Source organism: Gymnodraco acuticeps, unplaced genomic scaffold (assembly GCF_902827175.1).
Source record: "Gymnodraco acuticeps unplaced genomic scaffold, fGymAcu1.1, whole genome shotgun sequence".
Classification (NCBI taxonomy): Eukaryota; Metazoa; Chordata; class Actinopteri; order Perciformes; family Bathydraconidae; genus Gymnodraco; species Gymnodraco acuticeps.
Window position 1 is genome coordinate 136,317 of NW_022991632.1, and position 27,078 is coordinate 163,394.

The 27,078-nt window shown below is 40.8% G+C and overlaps 1 protein-coding gene across 1 annotated transcript; it reads right to left on the minus strand.

Annotated features, from left to right (window-relative positions):
- Positions 1-1,686: 1,686 nt before the first annotated feature.
- LOC117534220 (arf-GAP with GTPase, ANK repeat and PH domain-containing protein 1-like) lies at positions 1,687-25,600 on the minus strand. The gene is given in 21 exon segments (XM_034198398.1): positions 1,687-3,445; positions 4,648-4,951; positions 5,160-5,379; positions 7,455-7,545; positions 8,633-8,784; positions 9,043-9,102; positions 9,265-9,402; positions 9,491-9,619; positions 10,716-10,875; positions 10,976-11,080; positions 11,358-11,441; positions 12,016-12,177; positions 12,358-12,479; positions 12,589-12,723; positions 13,068-13,209; positions 13,317-13,402; positions 13,561-13,648; positions 13,747-13,805; positions 23,055-23,100; positions 23,102-24,253; positions 24,794-25,600. Coding segments are annotated over 20 exon segments (3,645 nt in total). The 5' UTR covers positions 24,176-24,253; positions 24,794-25,600; the 3' UTR covers positions 1,687-3,157.
- Between the last annotated feature and the right edge of the window lie 1,478 nt (positions 25,601-27,078).

Sequence of the window (27,078 nt, forward strand, 5' to 3'; positions counted from 1 at the left end):
CATCTGAAAGGCATCGTAGCACACAAATTATTAAGCTGTAAATTGATCAAAGGGCTTTTGCCAAATCGTGTTGCTTAGATCTTACGTTGTATTTGTTATTTCACCTTTGAATGCAATGAACAATTTAACAAGAAAATGTACCCACATGAGTAAAGGATAAAAGGAATCACAAACTTCGTATTTGTAAAAGAGAAGGCAAGTTAAAGCTCATTGTGAATCATGGCAGTACATGTATTCCTCTGAAATGTATTCTCGGAGGCAAAGCATTCATTTGTGTCCTTATTTAGTCCCTCTGCCCTGTCCCAGTCCTCCTGGCACACATTCGCTCACAGTCTCCTTCTGAGATTATCTGAAGGTTTCACTTTTAATAAGTGAGTGGACAAACATGGCACCAAAAGGCTCAAGGCTTAAGCAGTGATAACAAACTAAGTTCTAGATTCATTTTTGACAGTAGTCAAACTCACCCTAAACCAGCAAACAGGCAGCAGTTTTGCCCTTCATGGCTCATGACGTCTTAGTTTTATTTTACAGAAACCTTGTCTCCAACTATTTCTGTAATATCTGCAGTACAATATTCACACGTTAAGTCCAAGTAACTTTCTGTCCGAACACATTTGACACTTTGAATTATTGTCTAAGCTGAAGTCAGCTACTACTCGAGAGAACATTGTCTCAGCAATTTACAGCCCATATATTGTGTAATACATTTATATTTGCAGTGCTTTTAGATCCTGTCCCTCCTCCGAAACTGCTTAGTATGGATTCAGATTTCACACGGGTGCTGCTATTACTGGATTTTCACTGCAGTTGTCCACACTATTCATTCATTGATCATACTCCTTGACCAATTCAATAACACATTTATCATCTCGGTCCTCTCACATGGTGAACATCCTTCCTATCTGAATCCTTTAACACTGCATTAATATTTTCTGATGTGAATTCTGGAGGACCTCAGGGCTCTGTTCTTGGCCCCTTTGCCTTTCTCTCGTTATAATCTGCCTCACAATAATACAGTCATCGAATCACATGTTGCTGTGTGTGTCAGTAAAAGGCGGTTAAGTTATCAGATTTGTGTGTTTCCTTTCTTTCCGTTTGGTACTTTCAGTTCAATAAACCATAAGCAACTGACATTGTATTTTTGGGATTCTTCATGATGTATCCCAACCAAATACTTTTGGGATATTTTAATATAGTTCCTGACAATCAACATATACTGTTATGTATTTCATTATTCTACAGTGTAAGCATTCCCATGTTTTGACACCTTAGTTTTTGTATGTGTTTTTACCTGTGAATCCACAAAACTGAAACTATCCATCATGGTCTAAAATGAGTTCATCGCAACGACCTAGAAAGAAGTAGGTCAAAGCCTGCAGAGGCCTTTATCATGAACTGGTTTGACCCAGAATATCTCACCATCAAATGCTTGTCGACTTTTAAGTGTTGGCCGCTCGCTGCTGTCAAGAAATCAGCTCTCAACAGGAGCTGTTTGAAACACAAACCGTCTGCACAGCAGCAAATGTGATGCAACTATACTGCATGATGTTCCTGCTTGCTAAAGTCTCTCTCACCCCTGTAAACGGCTGTTGTTGATTTGGACACAGCTAGAAACTGAGAAAATCCTAAAAAAAAAAAATCAGCTAGCCTTTTGAAGCCCAGACACAGAGAAAACACACAACTCTGTACCAAACACCACAGCTTGGGCAGAAGCCTTAGTGTATTGCTAATGAATGCTCTATGAATAATTGCATGAGTAAAAAAATACAAATGGAGAGATGCTTACATCACGGACATGTACACTCAGCTGAGTCTTTAGATCAACACAAAATTACATACAGTACTGCAGGAGGGTTGTTTTTTAAACATTTTTTTTTTAAACTGGGCAACATTCCTCTATTTCATGTGGATTTTCATCCACTTACAAATATATTCATAGACATCCAAAGTCCCAGTTGTATAGATCAGAACCTTTGCAGAGCTTGAATCTATTAAAACATACTTTCTATTAGTCACAGCTGGAATAATATTAGTTAATAAAAAAATGAAACACCCCAACAGTCCACCAATACTGCATCATCACTGTTTGAGATAATGAACTCATACCATCTGTTTTGTATACATTCAATCAAAATCAAGGCATTTACACATCTAGTATTACACTGGCCTTGATGATGACCTGCTGCTGGATTCATAATTCACACATCATGTACAGTGCTCATGTCACACACAGTGATACAAACATAACATAGACATCTCAGTCTTGGATGTCGAAGAGTTAATCAGGTGGTTGTTAAAGAAAAACCAAACCAAGACGCTGTACAGGATTTTTCTGAACAGCTATAAGTAATTCCTTTGAGTTTTTTACATTTGACACATAACCAACTGTACAAATCATACAATAACAATCTTGAAAATGAAGCACTTTTACATTTTCAGAATTCTATTTTTATCAATGCGTTTCTATACAGATATTTTAATTATCTATAAAGTGACCTCTCAGCCACAGTCAAGTTTATATATTTTTTACTCGGACAACATTTTAATTTTTTATTTAACGACTGGCTGTGTTTAGCATAACACAGTATATGCACTCTGAATTTAAAAGTGACATTCTTTGTTAATAAAGTTAAGAAGTGTTCATGTGTTTAGCGTTAACTTCTGTCTATGAAATCGTAAACTTATTGCAGTTCTTTACTTCTGGGCCCGAGATGCTCAGATAAGCTGTTTGAGCCAAAGGCAAATTCCCATTCTTAACTGAGCGGAGAATAAGGTTGAATATCGACTGCATGATGAAATATGAATCATACCGGCTGGTACACAGTGCAATACATTCCTAATGAGGCATCTGAATGTAACGTCATGTCCTTTTATCTTATGTAGAAAGTGTAGTAAGGAAAATGTATCTTTTTGTTTTGGTTAAATCATTCTAGTAGCCTCATGTGACTGTGTTATTACCAGTGTGTTTTCATCCCTGACATACACACACACAGCCTTTAAAACATCAGGAAGTGCAACATCTGGCAACATGTTCATCAGTCCTGTAGGCCTGTGTGAAGGTACAGGACCGTATGAGGGCAAACTACACACACACACACACACACACACACACACACACACACACACACACACACACACATTGACCACACCACACAGTTTACGACACTGCTCTTCTAGAGGTACTGTAACTCAAGCTGGCGCCGCTGTTCTTGTGCGAGATCTTCAGTGTCGTAGCAACCGTCAGGCTCGGCGTCATGGCAACAGGGAAGCTGGGTGTGGCAGCTGCTGTAAAACCAACTGTTGTGGCGACAGTGAAGGAGGAGGCCGGTTCATTTGGGCATCCGTGCTGCAGTAAAATGTCGACACACTCCTGGCTGCCAGCACTGCGAGCCAGAACCAGAGCGGTGTGGCCCTGAGCATCCCGGTACCGGACATCAAAGCCGTACTGCAGTCAATCGAATAAAGAAGAGAAATCAATGGATTAGATTATGTTATGTTCTAAATATTAAAAGGTTTAATATGCGGCATTTTCCCTCAAATATATCATTGAAAAGTAATCCCTCTCAATCATAATTTATGGACAGACCCTCTGCCTGGACCTTCTCTTTTAGGGGTGTCAGCAAATTACTTTTAGGCCCCACGTGGGTGTGTAACCCCTGGCAAATGACGCAACTCATTCCATTTTAAGGTAGCAAAATTCCTCTTTGATGCACCTGCACCCTTTTCTGTCCATATGTTACGAAGCAGTGGTATTTGATTCAAGATCTTCAAGATTCAAGGCTTTATTGTCATGTGCACATTAGCTACAGTGTAGATATGGCATTGATAAACTTAGGTCACAGGCTCCTCCAACAGTGCAACATGAGTATATATAGGACATAGAACAAGTAAAACAGATAAAATAGTGCAAGAGAATGTTTTGAGATGTGCAAGTTAATACAAATAAAATAGAAATAGTTTGATGACCTGGATTGAGAACGGGCTGGTATTACGCTGTGTGTTTTATGACCCCTCCTTCCCCCATCCCCTGGGTGTGCTTCCACTGCTTTCATTCAAAATCCGGTACCCAATGGGTGTGGGTGTGTTTGTTTGTGTTTAACAATATGCCATGCAACAATCAGAATTTGGCTTTTATTTTTTCTGATTTGCTGCTGTGTTCTTGTTGACGTCTCTCCATCTCTTCATTCACACAGTTAGCTCAGCTAACGCTGCTCTTTCTCTCTCTGTGGTTAACTTACATTTGAGTGTTTGTAAACATCAACCAACAAAATAAATATATTATATCTTTAAGGAAGTTTTATCTGTGGAATAAATTCCAACTTCAACCAGACAGGCCTGTCTTAAATAATCTCAACATGGTGTGACTCAATGAGCTTTAATTCCTTTCCTCCTACGTGTAGATCACTATGCTGAGTCATCGGTTATAAAGCTTTGTTTTTTTGCTGAGGGATTTACTTAGAGGTTCTTGAAGGGTAACATTTATTATCTTGCCAGTTTTGCATAACTCTACATGATATTTCACATATAGAAGGAATGTAAAACCATTTCACACCTTGTCAATACTACACTTTAAGTTCCTATTTCTTCAGTAGTATGTATTAGACCACCCACTAAGGTTTTTTTAACAAGAGAAGGAGGAAAACGTACCCAAAGAAGAAGCTGCGTCATTACCACATCAGCCTGCTGACAGGCAGCATGCAGGGCAGAGGCGGGCAGCCGCAGCGCTAGCAGCGACCTGCAGGAGAGCGCCAGGCTGAGAGGAGCGTTAATGTCCTCCTTACAGCAGTGGGCCAACAGGAGCAGCAGCTTGGGGAGATTGTGCTCCATCACTGCCAGCAGGAGACGGCCAGATAGTGTGATGTCTGGGCCCTCGCCAGGAGTGGGAGGGGGCAACGGCGCCACAAACAGTTTCTGCTCATATTTGGCCCTGATCCACGACTCCCGTTCCTCACTAAACAAGCAAAGAAAGCAAAGAGAAATAATGAATATTCAGTGAAATACATTTCTTGTCTTTCTTCAGTACAAGAATGACAACAAAATATCGCTCTAGTGAAACTTAACATACAATTTACATGACACTATTTCTAAGACTGCAGCTCATACCAAAACACAACATTTAGCTAGAGCAGTGTTTAGTCACATGACATGATGGTGTTTACCGTGAAGCATCAGGTGCTGGTTTACGGCCTAGCGTGAGCCCCTCCCATACACTGTTGACCATGTGGTTACCGATGGCACTGAGAACCAGCGTGAGCTCTCGTGGAAGATCATCCAGATCCAACGAGCGAACACGCGACAGGTGGGTTCCCAAGTTTCTGTGGATCCCTGAACACTCGATGCATATGAGAGCGCCCAGATTCAGACTGGCCCAGGTTGGATCTTAGAGAAAAAAGGGTGCAAACTAGTGATGCGAATTCCGGCTCTTCTTGGTGAGCCGGATCATTTGGCTCGGCTCACCAAGAAGAGCCGGCTCTTTCGGCTCCCAAACGGCTCTTCAGTTTACCACATATTATACCTTTTAATTAAATCAAATGTAGCCCTGTTTTGACTAATGAATGATGTATATGTGTACACATATATCACTTAAATTATTCAACACATCCTTTGAGTAGGAGTAGCAGTAGATCCTGCATTTTAGCCATGCCTCATTTCGCTCTATTTGCTCTTTCCAGCGCTGTTTTTGCAGGGGGCTGATTCTGTGAGCTGCAGCTGATCACGCCTCCCTGCAGGAGAGGGGAGCGTGCTTTGAGATCAGCTGCTGGGCTGTCAGAAGAGGGGGAGAAAAAGAGATCTCTTTCCTCCGTGTTTTATTCTTATAGAAGTAAGAAGAGAAGTAATGGGGTAGAAACCCTCCTTTTTACGCAGCGGCCCAGACATAGACATCAAACCTGCGACACATATTCAGTTGGCAGTTACTTTGGCACCATTAGGGCAGGGATATCTAGATACTTCCCAAGGTCTGACATCATGAAGTGTGCTACTTTTAAAGCAAGCAACGATGTTTTCAAATCTGTAATCAAAAAGCTCCTCAAAAACACTATCGAAGCAGTTCCTGCCGTTGCTACGCTAGTTCAAACAGTAACAACGGACTACTTTTCTTAGCGGATGCATGTCAATTTAAATAAATACAACTATTTTTTAAATCAATAAAATCATTTTCTAAATCCATAAAAGCATTTCAATTAATATTGGGAGTCATGTCGTTACTTTGTTGAGAATGTGGCCGTGTAATAAACGGGATAATGTGCACATTGCACATTGCATAATGTGCCTTCATGCCGATCTAGATCCCTCCGCGAGCCGGCTCCCGTCGTTCACTTAAAAGAGCCGGCTCAAAGAGCCGGCTCGTTCGCGACCGACACATCACTAGTGCAAATAACAAATGAAGTCGCTAGTTTATTTGAAACTGAACTATGTTGATTTTGTTGACAGATTTCTACCATTTAATTTGCTGTGTGACATTTAAGTATGCCAGTTTTGCCAAGTCTTGCCATGAATATGACAGAAGTTGTGTGAAATCCTATTTGGACAGGTTTTAAAGCAGGGCTGTTTAATCTGAGGCCAATGTGCCAAACATAATATTCCCCAGAAACATTGGCACTTCAAACTGGGAGGAATATTCAGTATTTGATCTATTTTTGTTTGGTTTATTCACATTGAGATCCAGATTCTAAATACAGTGTATATTAATGACACTTTGCATAAACATTAATTCTATTCATTTTCAAGAATATTCTTGAAAATGTGTGTATGTCGCTTCCTATTAATTTATCATTATTATGTACAGTTCTCAATATAATATTTTTCCCTCCAGAGGCAAATACTTTTATTTATTATTTAAAGGCTTGGATGAGAACTTGGTTCAATTTTAGTTGGGCATTTAGGTGATGACTTCCATCTCTCTCCCTAATAAATAAGTTAGCAAGTTCACACAATAAAACAGCACACACACACACACACACACACACACACACACACACACACACACACACACACACACACACACACACACACACACACACACACACACACACACACACACACACACACACACACACACACACACACACACACACACACACACCACACACACACACACACACACACACACACACACACACACACACACACACACACACACACACACACACACACACACACACACACACACACACACACACACACACACACACACACACACACACACACACACACACACACGAGTCAGACTGAGATTGTGCCTAAGAGTGATGGTACACAAACGAGCACTCGGATAATTTGGGATTCTCTCACCGTGTAAGTGTTAATTGCATGTTAACTACTCTACATAGTAATTCATTTTTCTCACATACTGTATTTTAAAATACAGTAAATGTCAGCCGGTGGAAAGACCAAAAGCAGAGAGATACAAATGCATACAAAGAGGAGAAAAGCTGTTGATGTGTGGTACCAACTTGGAGCATCACAGTCCACACAGAAGTTGTTCCCCTTTGCGTTGCGGATCGCCTGCAGAACCACTGCTTCGCTCAGGCTGTTCCTGCGGGCCTGGGGAAACCAAACAGTGTATGTTTTAAATGAGAGAAACATCAGAAAACTAACCTGCTGTTAAACAAGCTCTGATAACGGCTCTAATTATTAACAATGATTATCCAAATCTCCAGAGAAAGTGGCGGTAGATGGCTATCATCATTATCATGTCCATTTAAAGCATTGCAATGAGTGGTTTTGGCCTCCTAGGACATACAATGCCTATAACATAAATAAAGTAATGCAACATTTGGTTTACGTAATAATTAGCAGAACAATTATCTTAGTGGCAATTATCATATTTAGAGATGATCTAATTCCAAACAAGGACTTACTCCCCACACAGGAACAGAAACCAGCACAGTCCATTAGCAGACAGGACTGTTAGTTTGCCACAAACACTCAAGGAAATGAGGTGGGTTTTGGTAATGGACAATCAAATGAGCTGCCCTCATCCCTTTTTAAAAGTAGAAGCAGTAAGAGTTTCCAGGGCCAGCTTCTCCTGTGAGAAAACTGTTCTTACCCAGGAGCCCCAGGGTGCAAGTACACAGAAAGGATTATTCAACCCTCTTGTTCTTCCAAGGGCAGATAATGTTGCTTTTAAATATGAATTTACATTTCATGGAGTGAAAAGATGAGCGCTTATAGGATATATGTACAATGTAATATATTACATATTGATGTGTTTTGTATAAAGTGTACATGTTATGTTTTATAATAATTGTGTGGAATATAAACTACACTCATAAACTAATATAATTTGTGTGTGTCTCTGCTAAATAATTGTTTGCTTTAAGAGGTGGTCTGAGCAGAGGAAAATACAGACACTATTTCATGACATAATGGGTACCATGCAGTATTGCGCTCCAGCAGCTAATCTGCATAACTATAACCCCGGGTGTATTGCTCTGCCCGCGTTGGTTCAAGCAGGAGCATTTGAGGCCACATAATACTAATAAAGGTGAACATTATGCTGTACCAAAATGACATTGTAACTGCTTTAGGGCTTCTACCTGCTTTGTGACTGCATCAAATGTGAAACTATTCCTAATACTGACCTTATTCGTCCATTAAACTATTGCTGCCTTTTTCTTTCAATTCTTGCCTTGTTTTTGCTGCTCTCACACAGCTGCAGGCTTGCCAGGATCTGACTCTCGATGGCTGCGACCCAGGAGTCCCTCTCCTCCACACTCTGAGCTTCAAAGTGCCACGTCTGGCCGGTGCTCGACACGATGAGGAAGTCAAAGTTATCCTCATCTGACACAGAGAAACACAAACATAGAAGCAAGACATTTTTCAGCAGGTATTCTGTTTTTGAAATGTCATTCTGAAGTAGATATATTGTCTGGTCAATATTAGGCATAAGCGTTAGTGAAGTGTACAATTATAACCACATTCTCAAATTGAAATACATGTAGTTAAAATATTTGTTATGTTGACAAAAGCTTGACAAACTGACAGTGTTCAGAGGGTCTGACTGAGTGCAAAAGATGCAACGTGACAGATCAACATTACCTGTCTTGCTTACGTTTCTTAAGCTACCAAAGCTTTTCAGTTTCCACATTTTGCGCTTGGCTGTATGAGAGGAAAGAAAACAGGAAATATTAAAAGTTAGTTGTTGAAAGTATCCCATTTTATGTAATCGATAACTGCTATTACTATTCAGACAACTAAAGTCATACTGAAATGATCACAGCATGCTTTTTGTTTTGCTAAATGCTGAAAAAAAGGGTTTACCATCTGCTGGGCCAATGGTTGCGTCTCCTTTCTGGTTAATGCTCTTCTTCCTGCGATGCTTCTTCCTGTCCGTCAGCGGGGAGGAGGAGCCTACGTCTTTGGTGGAGGAGGAGCTGGACACACCCTCTACTGCAGAGTCTGCCAACCCCATTACACACACAAAAACAAATGTATCCAATGCATGTTGGTTAGACTAAATATATGCACAGAAAGGTTCCTTACTCACCAACACTTTGAGCGTTGTTAGACAGTGTGGAGGGACACCGCTGCACGCCTCTGTTGCTCCTCAGGAACAGTGCACCACCGAGTCCTTCCATCTCCTCCACTTGCAGGAGGCTGCTGGCGCTCACAGGGACTGCAAGGATGAAAGCAAGCATGCACTTAATAAAGTAATACAAACTTACACAAACATCAAATGTAAAACAGAGCTGCAGAATTAAATAAATGATTCTGTGTGAACTGAGATAAAAGCTTTAGCATTCCCTTGCAACATTTTTCCTCTCCAGAGAAGCTTTACCCCTCTTCACAAACAACGTCTTAACAATCCACTGATCAGGGGATTTATGTATTTGTGTTGGCTGCTTTTCCCCAAACTCCTGCTCATTACTATCCAGGGTCAGGAGGTTCCACATTTCTCCTACAACGCTATAATAATAACAATACATGTTATTTATAGAGCGCTTTTTAAGGTTCTCAAAGACACTTTACTGGGTCAAAATCATGAAACATCATTAACAAAACAATACATGAATTAAACATTAAAGAGGCCCTATTATGCTTTTGGGGGTTTTCCCTTTCCTGTAGCATGTTATAAGGGTTTGTGTGCATGTACATGCCAACAGGGTTTCTCTCCTACACACTCCCCCCTGCCTGAAAAGCCTTGATTTGACTCCTTTGTTTACTTCAGTAACATAATGACATCACTATGTAGCTTGCACTTCTATTAGCTAGTGCTCCAACACATTGTATGTGATAGGCTAAGGGGCGGGACATCTCTAAGCGATTGACAAATCACAACAGAGCCGGCCAGCTAACCAATCAGTGCAGACTGGGCTCTGGTTTCAGACAGAGGGTGAAAAGAGGTGCTGCAGCACACATGAACATAAAAGCATGGAAACAGGTCACTGTAATAACACTAAATACAAATATGACCCTAAAATTGAGCATAATAGGGCCCCTTTAGAAGTAGTTGTGAAGAGGTGAGTTTTTATTTGTGACTAGAACATCGAAAACATGTCTATAGAGCCCAGCTTCACAGAGCAAAGGGCCAGTAGAGCCACTGCTATTCAAGCAAAATATAGTTCTATTATTCCTCTCATAGTAAACAGCACTGCATCTTTTCATATCGATTCCTGCATGTATATTGATTTGGGTAAAGGAATCAGTTGAGTGTATACTTTAAAAGGCATCTAAAGAATATATGATGTATATATGTAGGTATATTTGTTTACCTGGGCTGAGACCCTCGGGACCCGGCACATCTTTGACGCGTCCATTGAGCCCGACTGGAAGCCCCCCGGCAGGTACAGCACGAGGCGGCCGTTTCCCTGGCACCTTCACTGTGACGCGCAGCAGGTCCATCTCCTTCCCGGGGGCGTTCAGCATGTAGTCCTGCCAAGCAAACATCAGCCATTACACATCAACCACTAGCTGTCAGTGGTGCTTTCAGCATGAACCAATCCTTTTGAGCTCCGTCAACCCTCTGACTCACATTGACACTGGAGTGATAGGACAGTATGCCGTCGTTGGACAGCGTGACATACTTCTTCTTCCACTCTTTGTTGAGCGAGTTCCCGCTGCGCTTCAGCAAGATGCCCTGATGGAGGTGAAAAAAATGGAAGAGTGAGAATTTATTGCAAACGTCTTGTGTGTTTATCTCTCACATTTCGGCAGCGTGTCGACTGCTGCCTGCCAAAAACACCAACTTTGCTATTCATCAGGCCAATATGGGAGATCACAACACCTCACCGCTCCACATGATAAAACTGCTTTCAAACATTTGATTTGAAATGACTGCTGGTGCGATGTCAGCTGCCGAGGGTCATTAGATATATCATATTTGTTTTTTCATCAAATGCAAATCTGTGTCCTACCTGTTTGATGGGAATGAAGCGTCCACTGCCCAGATCTCCCTTACACTCTGCACTCCTTCTGTTTGAGTCACTGCCTCTCCGACCCTAGACAAAGTACAAGAGGAGCAATAACTGAGGCGTGAATGGGGCACTTTGTTAAAGAATACAATAAAGGGCTCATGAATTATGGACGTTTTTGTTATGAATTGCTCTGCATTTTGTTAAAAAGCCATAAGAAGTATTTGGATTTTCTGCTGACTGCGTAACCTTTCTTCCAAATGTGATAATTAAAGAAACTGATTAAATATTAGAGCCATTCAGCCATCACTTGTGCGAATGAGCTTATAAATATCAGGTACCCTACAGTAGTTTTAAAGCAAGAGACTACAAAAAACCCCAAAACTAATAGTGGCCACAGACTTAACATTAATATTGAATCATCATTCAGCACCACATTGATCCAGGTTTGTGTAATTCTTCTTAATAAAAGGTACATTTCATAATTCTGAATAACTTTATCAATATATAATTTGATATTTTTAAATGTGTTTCAAACATGTTTAGTTTCAAATATGGCTAAATGGCAAAAAATGTGTAGTTGTTTCGAGAAATGAAAGGAAAATCAATAAAGAGGGAAATGAAGTAGACTGGCCCCTCAAAAAACATTCCCTTGATGTACCGCAAATCTGGGGGTGCGTCTCCGAGTGGCACTGCGGACGGATCCAGGCGTGGCACTGTCCTGCTTTTCGCCTCTCAAAGATTTTCCAATCTCTTTATGACTGATCACAGGAGTGGAAGGAAGTGATGAGGAGTAGTCACTGCTCTGACCACCATTACTGGCCTAAAGAGAGGAGAGAGGAAAGGAGGAGGGGGTGGGGATGATGAAATAATATTTAATTGAGTTTGATACAACAGTATGCTGACTGCCTTTAAAAAGGGCCTGACAGCAAGACTCAAATATGCAATTCAACCAATAAAACAAGATATATGTCAATGATCAGTGAACAGATGGTGGTCTAACCTGTCCTGGGAAGACCCCCGACACTGGGGTGGAGCCTCCGGAGTGACTGGGAGAGTTAGGGAGAGATTTACAGGAAGCCAGGAGGGCAGCTTGCTTCTTGGCTGCCATGATCTTCTGAGCAGCTGTGGAACAAATATAATTGAACATTAATCCCACCAAAAAAGACACACAATCTTCATATATCTGCATCTTCTATGGCAGAATCCTCAAAGCTCAGGTTTGTTCACATACCATCAGTGAAGACTCTGTTGACATTGAGGCCGTACGTCGCACAGGTTTCATAGTACGTGCAGCGCCGCACATCAGAGCAGAGCTGTCTGGCCCTGGCATCATCGATGACTCTGGGGTTGGTGCTGCTGATTTTATCTAGAAAAAGCACAAATAATACATATAATATCTGATTTTTACGTCACTAGTATCGTGGCCACAACAATTCAAGATAAAGGTATTAGTGCGACATCTATAGAAAATAATAAAAGAAAAAATGCTATCAGTCATCTTGTACATTTAATTAATTACATGTTTGTGTGGGATGCTTTGCATAAAGGAGACAAACCAAGAACAGGAAGAAACTGACATTAATAAAGAGGCGCTGGACTGTTAAGAGGATATTATCATATTTGTATGAATAACAATCAATATTTTGTCATTTGGATATCACAGGTATTGCCAATACCACCCCAAATTGAATTAAAAGGCGAGTGTCTTACCCTGAGTACCGACTACGATGAAAGCTATCTCAGAGACGGGCCGGTGCATAGCGAGCTGGTGGTAGATTCTGTAAACTTCCTGGAAGCTGGCCTCATTTTCCAAACTGAAGACCAAGATTACTGCATCCACCCAACATGCAAACTGGAGAGAAGAGAGGAGAAGAACAAGAGCATTAAGCCAAGAGCATTAAAGTACCCAAGAGATAAATTACATCAAGTTCAAATTGAGTTGTCCAAGGTCAAACCCACCTGAGCATCTGGGAGTTCTGTCTCTTCTCTGATAATCATCAAGTGGCTCTGTCCATCAACCAGGACGTCCTTAATGCACTGGCGCCCTGAAAATACAAAGTGTGAATACAGTTTGACTTTGTATACTAACATGTCAAACTAATAACATGAATGGATCATCTAAATGACATGTAGCTGCCGGTATAAGCTCCATTGTCATAGAGAACACACATCATGGTTGTAGATGAGGACATGTGAAACCAACCCTCAGTGTTCTCCATCTGAAGGTAACTGCCAGTCATATGTCTGTGGACAAGAGCGGACTTCCCACTGCACAGACCTCCCAAAACACCCTTTAGAGCACAAACACATACAGATAGGGGAGAGAAAATATTAGTTTAGTGATGAATCCCATCCATCAGCTTGTAAAGGTACACTATCTGATGCTTACCAGATGAAGCTCTTGTATAGTTTGGCTCATGGTCCATTCTTGACTGCTGGTGCATGCAGCTGAAGGAGGAAATAATACAGCAGAAGAGAAGGAGAGGGGATTCATTAGGTAAACATATGTTTTTGCTTTCTAAATATGTAAGGTATTTGATGCAGGGCTAACATTTAGTTTAACAGTTCCCCCTGCTATTCGACTCATTGTGCTAAGCTGGGCTAAAAACACAACGTCCATTTTTGTCTACCTGATATATTTTTCATCTGAGCAAGATAACAAACTATTTTAAAATGTCTGATGAGTGTTTCATACAGGTTGTTCTTTATGTCCTGCCTTAAATAGGTAATACAATTGGTTAGCCTCCACTAACAGCAAAACAAACACATTTAGAAACTCCAAAACTGTCGTATATGGTGTGTGTTATTAGCATCCAGTCAGCACCAAATACATGAGTCACCCGTGTTTTAGTGATTCAAGAAAATGTGTAAACTTTTCACAATAAGGAGATTACCTCTGGTGGCTGGTTTAAAAAAGCTAACAAGGCTAACCCTGCTCCCACCCTTTGTGCTAAGCTAAGCTAAACAATACTTAGACTTTTTTTGTAAATCTACCAACAATATGCTAGTAGTTACAGTACGAACTGCTTCTTTACTTCTGGCTAAGTTAGAAAAAGAAAGCCTACTTCCATCCTTAAAATTAATTTTTTTCTGAGTGCCTGTGTGGACGCAGTACAGTGAGCAGAATCAGAGTCCCCCCCCCCTCCTGGGTGCAGGGAGGCTGCAGCTCCCACACAGTCACAGTGAGTGAGCACCCAAAAAATGCAATCAAGTGTAAAACTGTGCAAGTCTAAAGGAGTTAGTGAGCATGCCAGATATCTTAAGTTTGCTATATACGCCACTTTGTGACCTTATAGTAGGGTTACACTGCAAAATAACAAGTAGCTCATAGTTTTACTCCTTTGAAAATCGATATTTCTTCTTTTTTTTTTCTTTGTTAAAGAAAAGAAAGAATTCAGCCGACCGTAGTGAGATAATTCATTTTGTTCCCAGGGCAGTTTCCCACATCCCAATGAATTTTATATAAGTAAGTGTCTAGTGAAACAAGACGGATTATCTCACGTGGTGCTCTGCAGTTTCAAGGAGAAATGAAAAGATTTGCATTAAAAAAGTGAAACACATCAGCATGTTTTGATACAGGAGTTTGGGCCTAAGGCAAGGCAAGGCAAGGCAAATTTATTTATATAGCACTTTTCAACACAAGGCAATTCAAAGTGCTTTACAAAAAATGAAAGACATTAAGAAAAAGGCATTTAAAATCAGTCATTAAAAAGAAAAGCTAATAAAATAAACATTAAAAGAAAAAGTACATGGATAAAAGTTACAGTGCAGTCTAAGATATGAATAGTTCAATTAAAAGCAGCGACAAAAAGAAAAGTCTTCAGCCTGCATTTAAAAGTAGTCAGAGTTGCAGCGGACCTGCAGGTTTCTGGGAGTTTGTTCCAGATATTTGGAGCATAATAACTGAACGCTGCTTTACCATGTTTAGTTCTGACTCTGGGGACAGAAAGCTGACCAGTCCCTGAAGACCTGAGAGATCTGGATGGTTCATAATTTAGCAGGAGGTCAGAAATGTATTTTGGGCCTAAACCATTCAGTGCTTTATAAACCAGCAGCAGTATTTTGAAATATATTCTTTGACACACAGGAAGCCAGTGTAAAGACTTCAGAACAGGAGTGATGTGATCCACTTTCTTAGTGTTAGTGAGGACTCGAGCAGCAGCGTTCTGAATCAGCTGCAGCTTCCTAATAGATTTTTTACTGAGACCTGTGAAGAGACCATTGCAGTAGTCGAGTCTACTGAAGATAAAAGCATGGACAAGTTTTTCCAAATCCTGCTGTGACATTAGTCTTTTAATCCTAGATATATTCTTTAGGTGATAGTAGGCTGATTTAGTAACAGTTTTAATGTGACTGTTGAAACTCAGGTCAGAGTCCATGACTACACCTAGATTTCTGGCTTTATCTGTTGTTTTGAACATTGCAGGCTGAAGCTCAGCGCTAACTTTTATACGTTCTGACTTGGCTCCAAAAACCATTACCTCAGTTTTGTCTTTGTTTAATTGGAGAAAATTCTGACACATCCAGTCATTGATTTGTTCAATGCACTTACTCAGTGTTTGAATTGGAGCATAGTCTCCTGGTGAAATTGTTATGTACATTTGTGTGTCATCTGCATAGCTATGGTAACTTATTTTGTTGTTTTTCATTATCTGAGCCAGTGGTAGCATGTAGATGTTAAAGACAAGAGGCCCCAAGATGGAGCCTTGAGGAACCCCACATGTCATATTTGTCAACTCAGATGTGTATTTACCTATAGAAACAAAGTTGTTTCTGTCCTTTAAGTAGGATTCAAACCAATTTAGAACTGTTTCCGAAAGTCCCACCCAGTTTTCCAGTCGGTCTAGTAATATGCTGTGGTCAACAGTGTCAAACGCAGCACTGAGATCTAATAATACTAACACTGAAGTTCTGCCACTATCTGTGTTTAAGTGGATGTCATTAAAGACCTTTACAAGAGCAGTCTCAGTGCTGTGGCTTGGACGAAAGCCTGACTGGAACACATCGAAACAGTTATTTAAATGCAAGAAATTACTCAACTGTTGAAAAACAACTTTTTCAATGATTTTACCTAGAAATGGGAGGTTTGATATGGGCCTGTAATTGTTCATTACTGAAGCATCTAGATTATTCTTTTTTAAGAGCGGTTTAATGACTGCAGTTTTCAGGGCCTGTGGAAAAACACCTGAGTGAAGAGATTTGTTTACTATATGAAGTAGATCTGAGGCCATGCAAGGCAAAACATCTTTAAAAAATCCTGTTGGAATAATATCAAGGCAGCAGGAGGAGGATTTCAGAAGTTGTATAATGTCCTCTAGGTTTTTATCATTAATCTGATGGAATTGTGTCATGGTATTTGAATTGATGTTAAGTGGAGATAGGGACAACACATTTGCTGTTCCTGATGCAGAGGCACTGACTGCTTGTCTGATTTTCTGAATTTTGTCAGTGAAAAAGGAGGCAAAATCATTGCACGCCCTGGTGGATAGAAATTCAGAGGCTACTGACACTGGGGGGTTAGTTAGTCTGTCGACGGTAGCAAACAAGGCACGTGCGTTGTTTTTGTTTTTGGTAATGATGTCAGAGAAGAACGATTGTCGTGCATTTTTCAATCCCAAATTATAAAGGCCAAGTCTCTCTTTATAGATTTCAAAGTGAACCTGGAGATTTGTTTTTCGCCACCTGCGTTCAGCTTTTCGACATTCTCTTTTTTCTGTTTTCACGCTCATGGCCTTTCTCCATGGAGATATTTTCTTGCCAGTCACTTCCTTTACCTTAGTTGAAGCAATGGCATCTATAACATTTTTAATTTTTGAATTAAAATGATCTACTAGCTCATTTACTGAGATGTTAGCAGGGGCAAGTGTGGAAGAAAAATTCTGAGTAAACATTTCCCTAGTATTTTCAGTTAAATATCGCTTTGTGGTTATCTCTTTTTGAACATTTTTGTGAACAGAAATAGAGCTCTCAAAGAAAACACAGGAATGGTCAGAGAGTGCAACATCAGTCACCACAACCTTAGAGATATTCAGACCCTTTGAGATAATTAAGTCCAGAGTGTGCCCCTTATTGTGCGTGGGCTCCGTCACATGCTGAGTCAGTCCATAGCTATCAAGAACACAAAACAGTTCTTTAGCCCCTCTGTCCTGGGGGTTGTCAACATGGATGTTAAAATCACCAACAATGACTAGACGGTCAAAGTCAATACACACTATAGACAGCAGTTCAGTAAAGTCATCAAAAAAGCTTGCACAGTATTTGGGTGGTCTATAGATATTTAGGAACAGAGCTCGAGAGGAGCATTTCAGCTGAAGGGCCACACATTCAAAAGAATCAAAGTTTCCATAGGATGTCTTCCTGCATTGAAGGGAATCATAAGAGCCTAAGAGTTTATTATTATTGTCTTTGATTGAGTCAGCCAGAGACCTGCAAGTCCAAGCAATGTGCCTAATCCAGTATTGTGATATTGATCAAAGTGTCTAAAACAGCACAAGTGAAATTATTGCAACAGAGTTTTGTTTTTTTAAAGAAAAATACATTTTAAGCCTGAAGCTGGGACCAAAAGACTTTTGGATGGATGTTTTCAAACTTAATTAACAAAGTTGTGGTTTAGGTTTCTTTATGTGCAACTTTATTTAGTATCAGATTAATATGAAATGGCTGTTTAGAAATGATAGAGGATAACTGCTGCCAAGTGACTCATCTAGTTACAGAGCATGATTTCAGACTGCGGCAGGTGTCAGCTTCTCCAGAGAAAAACAAACTCATTACTCTGTCCTTTTTCATACGCTTTGTATTGCATCAGAATTTCACCGAATTGAATCACTTATTTATTAATATTATTAAGATATAAATCAACCCCATGAAGGCAAAAGCTATAATTTAAACAGAAATAAGTGCTAATTTGATTTCATATCTCCCTGTGAAAAACCAATGCACCACAATGCATCGTATTTGAAATGTAACACTAACGATGCATTAGGGCAGGGGTCGGCAACCCGCGGCCCACGGGCCGCATGCGGCCCTTTAAGCCCTCTGCTCTGGCTCCCTTGAGTTTAGACAAAAATAAGAAGGAAATAAAATAAAAGTATTTGTAGGACTATTTATATTTTGTTGCATGGTTGAAAATGTTTCGTATCTTGTATTTTGAGGTGATACTGTGACACATAAATAAAAAACAAAACGGTTTTAATTAGGTCAACTAAAATATGCGTCACATCCTGCTACGGTCCCGCGCGAGCGCCTTTTATTGGAGGCGAATAAGTAGCGATCCCCCCTCCCCCCGTTGACAATTTACTAGCAATAACGAGGGCCGGTCGAGATTCCCGGGCTGATTTTTAGTCCCAGTCCGCCACTGAACGTAGCTATTATGTAAGGTGCTGGTATATATATACTAACTGTGCTCCCCCCCCCCCCAAAAAAAAGTTGTAAATCAAACAAGTGAAGTACATGCTATGTTATAAAGCCGTGGAGGGCGGGAGTTTATAAACCAAAGAGTAACCGCCCTTACGGGACGCTGTAATAAGTAAAGCGAACGCACCCGCAAGGACACCTGGCCTCCTATTGGTTGAGGGATTTTGACAGGATTGTTGCACAAAAGTTTCGAGCACGCACAGAATAAATCTGAGAGCAGAACAAATCTGTAAGCAGCAATATATCTGAGTGCAAGCGTACAGTTTGAGCAGAAGCAGAGCACATCTAAGTGCAAGCAGGCACTATTTGAGTGCGAGGACAGGGTTTGAGGGAAATAAATATAAAAGTATGCTCTCAAATTTAAATACCACGCTCTTGAATAAAGATAGGGAATAACCCCCATATCATTGGTCATGTGCGCGTTCGTGTGTGTTGGAGGAGGGACTCTGTAAGAAAGTCTGAAGGAAGAGGCATATTTTTTCCGGTTGTGTACTTTCAAATTCTAGCGCACTCGAGCTGGTTTCTCCATTCTTACCTACCCTACCTTTAACTCTTTTTAGGGTGCAGCTATATGTTTTATTTATTTCAAAGTGGGCCCATTTTAATAATATTTGTTTTTCCTTCAAATGTGCAGAGTGCCCAAGTGCTGTGTTTAATTTATTTTAAAGTAGGCCTGTGTATTATTTTTTAATTCTCCTTATAAGAGTTCTTTGTTTCTTATTAGAGGTTAACAGTTTTATATCATGTAATAAATAGCCTAATAAATGCAAAAAAACGGTAGTTTTTGTCTGATATAACAATAAAAAACTATGAAATATGTTTTGCGGCTCCAGACAAAAAAATGTTTGGGAAAAAGGAGCAAAATGGCTCTTTTGGTCAAAAAGGTTGCAGACCCCTGTATTAGGGTTATCTGAAATAGAGCTTGTGTTGGTTTTATTGGCTTTGCTTTTACTAATAGAAACACCATTATGACTAAGTGTTAATATAAAAATTGAACATTGTGTTCCAAGTGTCATGATGAGAAATAGGTTGTGAGATTATGACTAAACATATATCTACTTCATCTCCTCAATGTGCTTATAATGATCCACCAGCTGTGCAGGTTTCTTGTGTTGCAGTGGGTTCAGTAAATTATCAGACTTGGTGCAGATATACTCAAATAAGAAACAAGGCCAAATGAAATGACACAGACATTACAGTTACCTCCATTTGTTCAGTTTTTACTGATGTCATTGTGTGGAGTTACGTCACTACAGCAACTGATCAAATGTATCAGTAATCCTAACTTTATTACTCTTATTTAACTGTTCATGGGTATCTGTTCCACAAACTATATATGATATATTATGATGGAGTACCTCCATTTGGATAATGTAGATACATCAAGAAAATGTTAATTGAAATTATTTTTAAAACTAGAGTATCTATTTTTAATGAATCATATCATGCTTTCCACTACTGACAAACCCCCATTTCAAAGGTTTAGTTCAATCAATAACTTGCTGAGGATATTTTTGTACAGAGCTTCAACTAAACCTTTTGGTTTGATTGCCTTGGCTCTTACTCCGTGAACACACACACACACACACACACACACACACACACACACACACACACACACACACACACACACACACACACACACACACACACACACACACACACACACACACACACACACACACACACACACACACACACACACACACACACACACACACACACACACACACACACACACACACACACACACACACACACACACACACACACACACACACACACACACTCTTGAAGGACATCTGCAGATACAGTATGTGGCTAAACAGAGATAGATAAATGACTACCAGTGTGGACACATGCAGGCAAACACATACTGTTCACACTCTCTGAATATCACTGGCTACAGATGTAAATCAATGCAGAAACCATGTTCAAAGGGACCCCCACGGTTCAAAACACACACACACACCTACACACACACACCCAGAAACACGCTCACTCTGCTGGGTCACGTTCAGCTTGGGCGGAGCCTCTGCTCTCTGAGGACACAGATTCCAACTTTAAACCCCTCGACTCTCCCTCATCCCCTTCTTTGGGCGACCCACCAACCCACACCGCCTTCCTCCATCAACAGCGTCACACCACAGACCAAATAGCATCTCTCACGGCTTGCTGTTGCCATGGCAACTCCATTTTCCAGAAGCCTCCAGCCCGGGTCTCTATACAATAACTGGTCTCTTGGATACAGAGACGTGTGCGAGAGGCAAAGAGACACGATGTCCACCTGTGTACACATGGTGCTAAAATACTAAAAATACGCCTTGAAAATTATATTTTCTTAATTAAATCAATTATGTTTATGTCATTAGGATACTGACACAACATGGGGAAATTATAGGTTCAACATGACACAATGTTGATTATGCCGCTTCCAAACACAGCGTCGGCGAATGAATGGGCTCCATTTGAATGCTGATTAACTCCACGCACAGAGCAGGAAGTAGCAGGTTCCCGCTCTCCTCGCTCCTCCGATGAACACAGCTCTGTGTATCCCCAACCTTAATTATTCATGTCCCACTTACTCCTGACAAATTATTCAGAGCTTACTCTAATACCACACTCTCTGTCAACGATGATTTTCTTTAAAATATATCAATAACGATTAAAGATTGATAAAGTAGCATCATTTCCTTCATTTGAAATGGAAAGGCCTGAATATTTCATGAAGTGTTGTCGTCGTTTTTGACAAGACTGAACTCATTTCTAATTGTTTGAGAGTCAGGGTTTGGGGAATAACTCTATCTAAAACATTGAGTACATTATTGAAAACTTATGCAGAAAGCTTTTTAACATCTGTAGTTACCAAATGTTTTACTATTAAAATGTACAGTGAAGCAGATAAAGAAATCTGTTCTTAGTCATCAACATGAATACATTTAAAGTGTTTTTTATTGCTGGTTGTATATTCTTCATACTCTTTTTTAGCAGTTATGTTATAGGTTAACTTGACATTAAGATACATGTTTTTTAAATCTAGTGATCAATCGGGCTGCTACGATTATTGTCATAACCAGGTCCTGTGAGGATTCAAGTAATTGATTGTTTTGGTCTGAAAAGTCAGAAAATGCCCATGACAATTATTTTAATCCAATGTGATGTATTCAAGTAGCTTAACCCAAAAGTGCAATGCCCCTGAACATACTGAGAATGATCATATAAGTCCAAACAAGCAGCAAATCATCACATTTGAGTAGAGGGAAACTAAGAATGTTTCTGCTTAAGTAAAAATGTACACGATTAATCAAATTGTTGTTGCATTTCAGCTACTTGCCTAAACAAGTATAGATATGTGTTACCCATCAGCAGCATATCGGAGTGAAATCTGAGTATTGACAGGATAAATCCACAAAACTGTTCCCTTCTGCAGCTCCCATTAAAGATCCTCGTATTGTTTTTCTATTTGCCTGTGATATGTTGCAAATGAGCACCTCATTATTTGATATTGTTGTCAATACATTTTCAACAGACTGTTTATTGCAACTTATTGTGCCGCCCTCAACATTTCAGATACACTAAGAGCTTGAGGCAGCAATGAAATATCCAAAGACATGAACAGTTACCAAGAAGTGATCTCAGACAGACTTTCAGTCACATAATCTGAATCTGCTTCTAATTATAATCAGTTAAGCATTCACTATAATGTCTCACTCCAACTGAAAGTAACCACAGATGAGAATTTATTTTAGCACTGAATCAAATTCAAAATCAATGTGTATGACAATAAGCATGATACATGTATGCTGCCTGTGTGTGTTCATATTGCCACTGTGAGTAATTTATTGCAACTGATGCCAAGATACATGAAATGTTTGAGTAAATGAATAAGATGAGTATTACAGCATTACTGGGACTGAGTGGGTTGGATCCACCGACTCCAGGGGGGGGGGGGATGTGACTCCAATGAATATGTGATCCTGTGTAATCGCATTAAATAAAAATGATCTAGGTCTATATAATGGTAGCTTAATTTTAAGCGAAAGGAGCACTGATGGGGGAAGCAAAACATCAGATGTGGCTGTTTTAGTCACCTGTTGGTTCACTTTCCCTTATTGATATTACTCCCCTCTGTATTTTGATAAGTGCAGCACTGTGGGGCTCATTAGCATAAGAAGAAATGTATTACATTATGTGAACAGAAATATTGTATCTAAATGTAAAGCCTATCAAAAAAATTATACATAAAAAGCCTCCGAGTACTTTGAATGCATGAGGTGGCCTTACCTTCTTCCTCACTGGAGCCCCTCTCTACAGCTGGATAGAGGGGGGGGTGTGGTGCTGACGCTGGCTGCCGCTGTACTTTTAGTGAAAATGCCACTTATGAACTTGAGCATCTTTCGGTCTTTCGGAGGAGCGCGCTGGATTGTCCCTCCCTGGCCCTCCTTCCCCCTTTTCAGGTCCTCAGAGGGGGAGTGCAGGTCGCTGTTGTCCACGGTGCGACTCGGACCTTTCCTCTGAAGCCTGGACATGTCGGGGGCTACAGGTGCAGGCAGGGAAACAGACACTGTTTTAAACCTTTCCCCCTGAGGACTGTCCCTGGCCATGATGCCTGAAAACCCCCCGCTGACAGGGGCTCCGGGGCGGATGAGCGTGCCCCTCCCGTCGCTATCAGCCCAGGACGCCCTGTAAGGCCCCAGAGTTGTAGCTGCCATTAGAGGAGACTGGTCCCCGAACCGGTTATCCCTCCGATCCAAAGTCCTAGCAGAGTGATACAGGCCTGCGTTGGCTTCTCTGAGTTCCCTCCACCCAGCAGAGTTTCCTCCTGCATGTGACCTCATCAGGACCTCAGGACGCTGGCTGACCTGCGGCGGAATAGAAAAAGGGAGGCTGCAACGAGAGCGACTGCTCAGGTCTGCTCCATTTTCCCCCTTCAGGAACAGATTGGGGGGCTCTCTGTAGAGTTCAGTTTTAGGGCGCATGGCCTCTGAGCGGGGACCCTCTCTGCGCACTGTTCCCTCAGAGGTAGTCCCTCCATACACTTTGACCATTTGCCTAATAGGTGGATGTACAAAAGAAGTGTCTCTGCTTTTACCGACTGATACCATGTCTCTCTGAGGTTCCCTCCTCTCAAGCCTTCCCCAGTTCTCGATGGGACTGCCATATTTGACATGCTGCACCTGTTCCACCTCCTCTTCCCCCACTTGTATGCACACGGGTTCTTCCTCCCGTTCAGGGGCATTGCTCACCTCCTCCTCCTGCTCCTCCTCTTTCTTAGGGCTCCCTTCCCCCTCTGGGAGAGCCTCCCTCTGGTTCCCTTCTACATCCTCTGGCACAGCCTCAACCTTCACCAGAGTGAGGGAGATGAGGTAGGTGGTGCGTTTCTGTGGGTTGGCTGCCTTGCTCATTGGGACAGCAGACTTCAGCGCAGTGGCACCTGCAATCAGCCAGACCTGCACACCTCAGTCATGGCAACCGGGACACGACTGGAGCAGAGGAGAAAGAAAATCTAAGATCAACATCAAACACAGATCCAACCTGATGCTATCACACCTTGTGTAGAAGATTATGTCTGATATCAGGCTTGTGGCTTGACAGGAATCCAAGTTTCTTCATGAAAATATTCAATAAAGACATGATTCAGGGAAAATACAGGAATGCATTTTGAATTGCATATTTTTTAGAATATATTTGAAAAGGCTGACCCACTGCTGTAACTAGTCTAGACTGATTTGTAATGCCTCCATTAATCCTCTTCAATGCACACCGATACTACGGGTCCCATACTGATTCATTCATTTCCTTACCTCTCGTTGCTCTGCTTTTCTTCCCTAACTATTTTAATCTGTGCAAATGTGACATGTAGTCACAGGGCTAGCTTAAGGAGAAAGGTATTTACACTCTGTTGATGCCTCAGACTCAGATTTCAGCCTGGAATTATGCAACAGCCAATACATTTGGTTGATCCATTTTTTGTGAGTACAAACTGAAACAGAATGTGTCATGGCTTTTTTTTCATATCATACCTTCATTTTTGCTGAAGAATATCCATTGAACAGTTCCTCGTACATTCGATTTGATGAAGAATTGATCTTGCCATCAGATTACCATTCATATCAAACGGCACATCAAAGGGTTGACAAGAAATTAGCTCCAGCTGATACGAGAGAAAGAAAACTGGTGAAAAGGAACAGGGTGCAAAAACGTATAAATGTAAATCATTCACTTGTCACGAAGCGTCTGGCAGCTGGAGCCTCCATACGACAATGTCATGCATAAAATGATGTATGCACGGTGTGAGGGTCACTGCGAGATGCTGAAAAACATCTGTTGTTATGTCTCCAGAAAATGAAAGAAAGAGATGTAGTAGCCAGATTTACGCAGCCCGAGCAATGCTTCCTTCTGCCTGTATCCCTCCTCTGGAGAGCAGCTCCTCTCGGTCACCGCATCCTCTCCTCCGAGTGCCTCATCCAATTAGCAAGTCAATAAAATGTGTCTGTGAGGCGGATGAAGCCCACCAGCTCACCACAGCCCCTCCTCCTTTTTTTCCTCCTCTTCTCGCAGCCACAGAGCCTTGCAGCCCCCCGCTAGCCCGCTGTTAGCCTGCCGCACAACCTGCTCCACTCTGGATCCAGCTCCGAACACAGGATGGGGATGAGAGGCTGCAGGGAGACGGTGGTGCTGGTGGTGCTGGTGGTGCTCCCTGCCAACATGCATCAGATTTGTATCTGTGCCGTTACGACAAAAGAGAGACGGGAGGACGAGAGAAAAAACCCCAACTCTGCTCCTGCAAAAGCATCTGCCCTGTCTCCAGCTCTGTCTGTCTCTCCCTCTCTGTTTCCAGAGCAATGAGCAGCTCCCGCTCTCTCTCCCCGCTTCAGTGTCCCCTCTGATGTACAGAATTAATATGGATGTCTTTGGATCAATGCAATATTTAGAAAGCAATATGGATTTTTGTATGATCTAGGAAACTAATGAATATACGTATAGTATTTGCAGGGCATTGAAAATAAATAAATAGAGGTAAACATTTTTTATTTTTTTAAATAAAAGACATATAGCCTACGAAGATAAAATCGAGTTTCCTGATCTTTTCTAAATGGATAATCGAAACAAAGCAGCAACACAAAATGAAACTGTAAATCTTCAGGGTGGAAACTAAAAGGAGAACAAAATAGTTCTAATTTGGAATAAAGATTATGTGCGCATACTGAAGGCCTATTTAGGTCAGATAAAAAAAATATGCAACATTTCTGATTTAGATGTTATATCACATTATGGACTTTTGTTTCTCATTTTGATAAAACACTGCCAGCTAGATATACATGTTGGAGGAAGGTCGAACATTATTTTTACTTAAGTTAAGTGCATGATTGTATAGCTTAATGGAATTTGTTTAACATTTCGGGTTATTAGCTTTTTTGCGAAAAGTAGGAGATTGATACGATGTTCACATCTGTGAGCTAAATATTCCAGTTAGCTTAGCAGAAAAACAGGAAATAGCTATTCTGCCTTTGTTCAAAGGTGGAAAAAAATAATGATAACTTGGATTTATATAGCGCCTTTCAAGAAACCCAAGGACTCTCTTTACAATAGGACGAGGGGCCGTGGGGGGGGGGGGGGGGGGGGGGGCTAAAAGGAAAACAGTCACACAACAGGGACGAGAAAATAAGAAGATAAAAAACACAAGTAAACAAAGGATGGTCACACAAATATAGAGAAGATTATCTGAGGCTCAAAGCCTTGACGAACAGATGTGTTTTGAGTACTTCTTTGATATTAACTTAAACAACTCTAAAGCTCTCCAACATGTTATAACTCATACGCTTTTGTGTACTGAATAAACAAATGAAAACTTAGTCTGTTGGTGAGATATAAAGTCTTTAGTACATGTTTTTTTAAACAGAGTCAAGCTCCAGTGTTGCTTGTCTTTATGCTAAGCTAAGTGGTAGCTTCATATTTACAGTACAAACATGAGTGGTATTAATCTCCTCGTCTAACTCTCAGCAAGAAAGTGAATTAGCTTGTTTCCTCATTTAAAGGGATAGTGGAAATGGAACCTCAAATAGTTTCGTTTTAACTTATATACAAGCATAATTACGTACCAAAACAATCACACCCTGATTAAAAAAATATAATAATTGCCTTACGCATGTTAGAAGCACTTTATTGCAGCTTCCCCGAAGTTTTTTAGAAACGAAATGTTCGACTCAGCCAAACCGGAAGTGACGAAAACTTAGGAAGACGATACGATAACAAACCATGGCGTCTATGCAGAATGAACGTGGAAGGGCAAATATACCAGACAAAG